Raw genomic sequence first — 8846 nt, 5'->3', positions numbered from 1 at the left:
AGAAAGGACTTGTGGGACTGAGCATGGTGATCCAAGGCAACCCAGCCCACAGGCCCCAGCATGAGGCCCCCAGCCCCCCACCTGCCCCCCAGGATGAGCATCAATTTTTCATAAGGCCCATTCAGAGGCACTGGAGCATTTGATCCTCTGCCCATGACACCGCCTGACACCCGAGCCCTGACCCCTGCCCTGGAGCTCTGGGACACAGTGGGCACCCAGTCCTCCGGAAGACCTGCACCGGGCCTGGCCGTGCGGCGGGAAAGGGAATTCAACAAAGGTCATGGGGAGCTATGTCTGAAGAGCAAGTCTGGCCACAGTGCCGGCATCGTGCGCCTGTGTGAGCCCCATGGGCGAGAGATAGCACCAGGGTTTCCATTAAGATCCAGGGCCTTGGGCCAGGGCATAGGATTTAAGAGCCACCCATAAGGAAAAACTATGAGTGACATTTTTTTTTTCCTAAAAAAAGAAATGGTCCATATTCAAGTTAGTTGCTTTACAAACTGAGAATGGGGAACACAGAACAGCTGTTATCTCTCTCTGCCGTCCCTGATTTACTTCGTCCCACAGCAGCCCTGGCTGGTGGGGCTTCATATTCCCATTTCACAGATGGGACTCTGAAGCACAGAGGAAGGAGGTGACTGGTCTGAGCAGACAGATGAAGTGTTGGAGAAGAGCCAAAGGAGACAGGGACAGGGACAGAGGACTCTCTCTCCCTCCCTCTCTCCCTCTCTATCACCCCAGCATGGCTGCTCCTTGTCTCAGCCATGAGCAGAGACACTTCAATGAACACCATGCCCCTTGGCTTGTCCCTTTCCCTGGGAACAAACCTCCATCTTTCCAGGCTCAAGACAGTTTCATTTGATGGTTGCTGTGGCTGAGCCCCCAAAGCGGGCAGGAGGCCCAGATCGGGAACAATTGGCGGTGGTCACAGAGGCTCCAGGGCGGTCCAAGCCCATGACACCCCCCAAAGTTCAGCAAACCCTTCTCCCAGTGCCCAGGACAGGGCAGCCCATGCTTACCTGGGTGCCAGCTGCCCACTCTCAGCTGCCCACCAGCCTGGTGCAGCTGCCACCTGCACGGAGGGCTTGGGAAGCTGAGGCCCAGGGTCTGGGGCAGGCTGCAGACACACGTCCCCTCTTCTTCTGTCTTGCTCCAAAGCTTGCTCTGGGGGGTCTCTCCGGGTCTTTCGTTCTTTCTCTGTGTGACTCTCTCTCTCTCTCTCTCTCTCTCTCTCTCTCTCTCTCTCTCTCTCTCTCTCAGCCTCTCTCTCTTTCCTGTCCAGGTCGGCTGTCCAGCCAGCACTGCTGCCCTCTCTCCCTGCTCCAGAGCCTTCCCCCAGGAGGCGGAGTCCAAGGGGCCTCCGAGGTCCGGGTGCCATGACATCAGCGTGGAGGGAGGGCTGTGTAGAGCTCTGGCTGTCCAGAGGGAGGAGGGCACTGGGGTCTGCCAGTGCTGTGACCAGCGTGGGACCCCAGCTGGGGCCACCCGTCCCAGCCTCAGCTGCCTCCCATCATCTGCAGTAACAGCACCTGCTGTCTCAGCTCCTGGCAGGAAACCACGTCCTGAGCCTGACTTGGTCACTGGTTTGCCTGGTCTCAGCCCCTGCCTGCCTTCCGCCAAGCCTGCTTTCTCCTCCATCAACGGCTGTTTGAGATCCTGAGAGGAAAGGACCAGGCAGGGCAGGATGTTGCAAACCCCACACTCTAGTGCTTTCTCCCCGATCCCTGTGTGACACCACCCTCACCCCAGGCCACCCACTGAGGGCTCCCTCAGGTGTGTCTCCCCGAAGCTCCTCACTTCACCACTGCCCCACAGCCTTGGGGGAGGAGAAAACCTCAGACCAGCTGACTTGGAGAAACCCCGCATGTAGCAGGGACCCATACAACGTCAAGTGAAATGTGCGACTTTTAAGGGGTAGGGGATAAACAAGGAGCAACACAAGATGTTTGTTACTAGCACTGGCAAAGACAGTAACATTGAGGACTCCCAGCTGAGTCCTGGCACTTCCTCATCACCCCCTTTGCCTACCCTGGCAGCTGTCCCACCAGTGTGGGCCTTTACAGGGGCAGCTAGGCCTGGGCGGAGGGAGGCGCTCTTTGGACCCCCAGCCTCTGAAACAGGCAGGTCTGCAGGGAAGGGATTAGTTCAAAGGATGAGTTGCCCACCCCTCAGGACCCAGTGGTGCAAGTGCACCACCTGCTGGACATCGGCATGGCTGCCTCATAGCACCCCCCTTTGGGAGCAAGGCTGAGCATTCAGCTCTACCTGGAGAAGTGACAGTCAGGGGACTCAGCTTCTGCAGAGGTCAGGGCTCCCTCTGACAAAACAGTCCTGACCTCTGAAGGCTTCTGGATGCTGGGGTGTGCTTGGCCAGGTGGCCCTCACAAGAGAGTCTCCAGAACACTGTCCCCACTCCTAGACTCACGTTTACCACAGACAGGTACCAATCACTCCTCCAGTCTCCTTTCTTGCTGAGCCAGAATGGGTGGGCAAGTGGCATCAGCCCTACACTGCTGGAAAAACTGAGCCCACAAGAGACACATGGTGCCCAAGGCAGAATTCAGGCCTGAGCTGTGAGGGGTGGGTGAGAGGTGGTGGGGAGCTGGGGGTATGTGGTGATGTCCAGATGCCGTACCAGCTACGTCTCAGCACCCACTAGGGGCCAGGCTTTGCATTAAGGTGGGCACAGAATTCATCATGTCCTTTGCTCACAGTCCAATGAGATAAATCTAGGCATCAGTCTTATTTTCTTGTTTTCCTCATCTCCATTCCAATCCCGCCATAGAGTTCTGCCCCTCTACCTCCAAAACATAGCCCATTTCTCCCCACTGCCACCCGTGGCTTCTTGGCTCAAGCTGCCCACTCTGGTCTCCCCACATCTACCTGCACCCCCACAAGCTCATCTCTGTCACGGCCCATTATGCAGCTGCTCCCTCCACCTCACCGTTGGATCAGGACTAGGCCTTCCTTCCCCCAGCATGTTCGAACAGCCCCAGTATCCCCCTCACCACCCTACCAGGAGTTCCCTGGGAGATGCTTATCCAGGCCAGAGTATTTCTACTGGTCTTCACACTTGTTTGCAGACTCCAACAGAGCAGGGAATGTGGCTGGTCCCCTACATCCCTAGTGCCTAGAATGTGGCTTGGGACAAGGCCATGTGAGGGAGTAACGGAACGACCTCATTGACCTCAGCTCAGATCAATGGGCAGGCCGTGGGGTCCTCCCTCATGTCATCTCTCTGACCAGAGAACAGTCACCCAGGCCTGGAAAATACTCCCTCCATTATCCCTAATCCCCAGAGGGACAGACAGACACGGGAAGCTGTTTCTGGGATTGTGGTAATGTTTATTCTGAGAACAGAATAGGTCTCCCGGACCCCAGGGTGGGCCCTAAGGGGAGGGAAGCCCAGATCCGGTGGGGTGGGGTGGACCAGAGCCTCTGCCCATCTGCAGCCAGGAACCGGGCCCCTGTGGACTGAAGGGCGCATCAGGCGCACGGAGGAACTGCTCTCCCCACCCACCCCCCAGTCCCAGCCTGGAAGAACTCCAACCTCAACTGCCCCATCCTCAGGGCCTTCTGGGGACCAGGGACCAGCCTGGCCCCCCCAGAGGGGCAGGAAGCAAGGGCAGGGCTGCTGAACAAGTTCTGCTGGGGGGCAAGGAGCAGAGCGCAGCCCCAGGGTGGAAGCCCACGGGTCTGCAAGTTGGTCCTGGTTCGCTCCAAGGCCCAGGTAGGTGAACATGGCTGAGAAAACACGCAGAGGTTGGCCCCAGAGGCCCCAAGCTGGCTTATCCAGCCCCCACCTCTCCACCCCGACTCAGGAGTATTCATTTGAAACAGACATTGAAAAGTGATTACATGAGTGTGTAGTGTGCACGCATACAGAGCTACATAGAGAGAGGTTATGGTTTTGCCCTTATTCAGCACTTGTTACTAAGAGTGCTGACAAACAGGAATCACTGGCCCCACTTGACAGAAGCGGGGAATCGAGGCACAGGAGGTTTGAATGACTTGCTCCTGGTCATCAGCAGAGTCATGGCCTCAGGCCCAGGTTCTTGAGAAGTCCCAGCTCTTCCAGGAGTCCCTCATGGGGCCCAGGGCCAGGACACAGGAGCAGAGCCGGCCACGGGGTGAGGAGGCAAAATCAAGAACCCAGCACCTCCAGCCAGGACACTGGACCAAAGAGCTGAAAATTGAGGTTTCCAAAGGAATCCCCAGCAAGACCACAGGAATCCCCATTCTTGAACCAGCTGAACTTCTTCATTGACATCGCCTGGTCTGGAGCCCAAGGGCACGGGAGACCTGAAGCAGGTCACAGCACCAGCAGGATTGGTGCCAACGTGCTATACATCGAAGTACCAGCCGCCCTCTCCTTTACGTGCCTCCAGACCTCTTCTGAGAAGGCATGACGTCTCCTCGTCCCTCCCCAAGTGGAATCCAATAAAAATAAAAGTAAAATAAAATCAGAGGACCACAAGAACTGGAGTTTAAGAAGAAGAAAAAAAAAAGGTTCACAGGCTTTCCGTTTTCCTTTTAAAAAAACCTTTGGTTAAAATAAGAGTTTTAAAACAGAAAGAATATAAAATGTTGCCTAAAAGGAACATTTTGGTCCGGGCAGCGAGAGCTGTGGCCTTCTTGGCTGCATTTTGGGGGAATGTTGGCAGAGACCTCTGGTCAGGTGATGGATTTACTATTCTCCTGCCAAGCCCAGTGGGTGACCTGACACTGGGGGGCTTGCCAGCACCCCCCCCCACCACCACCACCACCAGAGCTCCTTCTCCCAGGAAAGCCCAGGTCTTGCTGCAGAGCAGGTCCTGAGAACAGGAGCCTCCCCCTCGGGTCTACAGGTCCCCCCACCTGCCTGGGCCCCGCCACTAAACTGGTCACACTCCTGGCATCAGGGCAGCAGAGAAGGGAAGACATCCTTCCTTTCCATCACTGCCACCAGCACCTTAAACCAGAGGTGGGGTTGAAATCAGAATCTGGAATGAGAAGGTAGCTGCAGCTCCTCTGGGCATTTGCCTGAGAGGAGCCAAGAGCAGAGGTGTGGCCGGGATTGACGCCGGATCTCCCAGAGCTGTGGGCAGGGGCCCAGCTCTACCTGGGGTCTCCTGGGCATCGATGATTCACTTGGCAAATCTCTGTGGAAGAAATAAATGCACGGGCAGGTGGATGGGATTTGAGAATGAACACGTCACCTGCACATTTCCCAGACTCCAGCCTGAGCAGGAACCCAGCAAGAGCCAAGAGTCCTTTCAAGGGGGCTAGAAAAGCAGGTGTAGGTGACAGAGGAAGTAATGTCTGGGGCACCGGGGCAGGCGCAGGACAGGAGCGGCGAGAGTAGGGCTTGGGCACGTGGCAGTTTGTGTGTAAACAAGTGACATCTTCTTGGCACTCCGTCAGCAGACAGCAGGGCCTGGGAAAATGTTTTCAGTGGACAGAGTTCCTTAGCAGGGTGGCAGCTGGGGAAAGGGGGGCTCTGTTAAATCTCAGGCAAGAGGACGCCTCCATGAGAAAGGAATGCTTTTGGGCCCTCAAAACACTGAGGCCCAGGGACGGGCAGAGACCTCCCAGGGTCACACAGCAAGTCAGTGGGAAAGCTGGGAAAAGGACCCAGTGTCCTGGCTCCCAGGCTAGTCCCTGGCGGGTGACATGCAGACGGGGGTGAGAACTGTGGGGCCAGGGAATGGCCGGGCATCAGACAGCGGTGAGGGAGGTGCTGCTGAGGACACGCACGGCGATGGTGCCTGGCAGGTCGCTGGGCTGCCGGCTGTTCCGGTCTCGGAGGTGAAGGGTGTGCAGGGCCTGGAGGTCCTCCGGGTCAGCCTTCAGTTGCACCTGGCCCAGGAACTCATCCTTCAGAACTCGGTGGTTCCAGATCTGGGAGGAGACAGAGGATCATGGGGGGCCATCACTGAGTAAAGGTCTGGGGGGGCGGTACAGCTGGCAGTGGTGGCAGGGCCCCGAATCCCTTTCCTGCATTGCATCTGTCTCCCCATGAACTTCAACCAGGCCAGGCCCCTTCCTCTCTTCCTCCTATAAAGTTAGGTCTGTTACTATTAGCTCTGCTGTTGACCTTGGAAAGTGCCTCATTTTCCCCATCTTCAATGTGAGGGTATCAAAGACCCCTAAAGGGTCCTTCTGGCCCCAGTTTCTATGGGTCTATGATTGGATCCAGTGGGACCCCATGTTAGGAAAACCCCCAGTGCCTCCCTGTTTATTTACAGATGGTTTCTCAGCCGGAGGGATGCTGGCCTGCACCTAGGGGACAGAGGCTTCTTGCCAATGAGCTCAGAATTGCCCACTGGCCACCTTGGCCTAAGAGGACAAGGAAGCCAAGGCACAGGGACCTGGCTTTCTGACCCGTGCCCTCAGGCAGCAGCCACCCACCACAGGCCATCTCAGTGCAACTGTTCCCAGTAAACCACCTACAGGGGAATTTAAGGTACAAATCCCAAGGTTTGTGGCAAAGTTGGCAGAAATGATCACTGTCCCTGGCCAGAAGACTGACCCTGCTGGGTCTCTGAACTGGGCCCGGGCACTCCTGGGTCCCATCGAAGGCTCTGCCACCCTGGGACCTGCCCCTCTGAATGGGGAAGTGTCAGGCTGGGGCACCAGTATACTCACCTGGACAGTGATGGGCTGGCCTGGTTTTTTGCGGTAGAAGATGCCTTTCACATCGTACTTGGGCGCTGAGGTACCCTTCTGCACGGCCGAGCGGACTTTGTCCCCCTCACACTTGATGATCACGTAAGAGTTAGCCCCTAGAGAGATGGGGGTTGATGGGATGAGGTAGGGGGTGGGGGGGGCTAGGGCAGGGCCTGGATGGAGTAGATATCTGGGAGGTGAGGCCCTCTCCGCAGAGCAGAAGCCTGGGCTCACGCATCCAGGAGAGGGCAGACCAGAGGCAGGAAGGGACACCTTGGTAATCTCTAGCCCCCAGGCCTTGACCTATGTAGTTTCCCCTGTCCAGTTTCCTTCTGTCCTACTCCATTTCACCAGGCTTTATACCTTCACACCTCCTTAGCCTGGAGAAAGGCCACTCCCTTCAGGAAGCCCTGCCGGAGCCCTCGCTCCCAACTGCCTGGCCTTGTGCCTCGCTGCCACCCCTCACTAAAAGCGACCCAAGGGTAGGAGGCAGAGTGCTCCCCTCTGTGCACGCAGTTTGATCCCAAGGCTGGGCCTGAGTGGACGTCAGGAAAGGTTTGTTCATTCAGTGATGGAGAGCAGGAGAGCTCTGGAGGCTGTATGTCTGCAGCCGCAGAGGGGGAGGCACATGGGGCAACCTCCCTGGGGAGGAGAGTGGGGGGCTTGCCCTGAGCAAGCATACCTGTTGGGGTGTCCTTGAGACCAGCAGCCCCCAGGACATGCACCTGGGTCACCTGCTGGGGGTAGCCGCAAAGGGAGCTCCAGCAAGAGCGGGGTGGCTCATCCAGGCACAGCTCTCTGGTACAGGGCAGAAGGGAAAAGGGAGGAGGTCATGGAGGGGGGTCAGGGAGACCAGAGATGAGGGAGTTCAAGAAGAGGGGAGGGGGAGAGAGCGGTATTTAGTCCAGATGTTGCTTCCTGCTGCTCTATCCCCACCCAAGGGTGCTCCATCCTTCCACAGGGGAAAAGCCATTTACTGACCACCTACTGTATGCCAAACCCTCTGTTGGGGTGTTACAGGAATTATTTCTAATCCTCACAAAGCCCTGCGGGGTAGGTGACTATTACGCCCATTTCACAGATTAGGAAGCATCAGGCTCAGCAGGGAAGGGACTGTGGGATGTGGGCAGGCAGCACCAAATCTGGGCTGCCGCCCAGGTGGGAGGGTAGTGTGGGGCCCACAGGGTCTGCACCCCCGCCCCCCGGAACAGAAGGGCTTCAGTGCTCCATCTAGCCCAACTTTACCACTGGTTGCAAGATCTTGGAAAACATCCCCAACCTCAATCCCCAATTCTGATCCATAAAATGGAGGGTCACGCCTCCTAGTCCAGATTCAAGAAAAGCAAATAAGATGAGTTGAGGCTTCTTTGTAAACTGCAAAGTGCCGTGCACATGTGAGAAGTTGTCCTATTATATGGCTGGCACAGGCAGGGACAAAGGAGCAGGGGGTGAGGAAGGAGACAGGCGCTGGGGTGTCCCAAGGCCTGGGCTCTACGCCTCCGACAGACGCTGAGCATCTCTGGGCCTCAGATTCTGGCCGGCCTGGCGTGGACCTCGACCCCACCCACCCTGGCCCCAAGCCAGCCCCTGCGCACCGGCAGTTGGAGGGCACGTCAGTGAAGACACGGAGCAGGAACTCGCCCGTGTGGCCCGGCTCGAAGGTGGTGGGGATGATGACGTAGCGGCCCGCGGGCTGGTCTGTGCGCAGGAACACGCTGCGCGAATTGATGTAGATGGAGCTGGCGGCTCTGTGCTGCAGGCTGTGCATGCGGTACTGTCGGTTCTCTTCTACCTGCGGGCACAGGGGGCTGGTCACAGAGCCCAGCCCCCTCCTCCCGACCCCACACTTCTCCCTCACCACCGTGAAAGAAAGAGTGATAGCATCCACTCACATGAAATGTCCAGAAGAGGCAGATCTACAGAGACAGAAGTAGATGAGTGTTTGCCTAGGGCTGGGGGAGGTGGGGAGGGAGGCGCATGGGACTGGGTGATGATGGCTAAAGGGTGTGGGCTTTCTTTTGGGGGTGAGAAAAATGTTATAAAATTGATGGTGGTGATGGTTGCACAACTCCATGAATACACTAAAAGTCACTGTACACTCTAAATGAATTGCATGGTATGTGAATTGTATCTCAATATAGCTTGTTAAAGGCGAGGAGGCAATAGGAATTCCCCTAATAACAATGTCTGTGGGGTTT

The 8846-nt window shown here is 56.9% G+C and overlaps 1 protein-coding gene across 1 annotated transcript in view; it reads right to left on the bottom strand.

The window, feature by feature from the left end:
• Positions 1-4751: 4751 nt before the first annotated feature.
• The window catches only part of CAPN5 (calpain 5), a 56126-nt gene continuing 52031 nt past the window's right edge, over positions 4752-8846 (bottom strand). The window contains exons 10-13 of the mRNA XM_090265668.1: positions 8244-8440; positions 7331-7446; positions 6628-6764; positions 4752-5880 (exon numbers count right to left, since the gene is read on the bottom strand). Coding sequence (XP_090121794.1) covers positions 5698-5880; positions 6628-6764; positions 7331-7446; positions 8244-8440 — 633 coding nt within the window. The 3' untranslated portion in view covers positions 4752-5697. The remainder of the gene's footprint in view (positions 5881-6627; positions 6765-7330; positions 7447-8243; positions 8441-8846) is intronic.

Source organism: Furipterus horrens, unplaced genomic scaffold (genome assembly GCF_987537825.1).
Source record: "Furipterus horrens unplaced genomic scaffold, mFurHor1.1.pri manual_scaffold_2, whole genome shotgun sequence".
In the NCBI taxonomy this organism is placed as follows: Eukaryota; Metazoa; Chordata; class Mammalia; order Chiroptera; family Furipteridae; genus Furipterus; species Furipterus horrens.
Note: the sequence above shows the minus strand (reverse complement) of the source record. Positions and strands in the feature narration are given on the sequence as shown.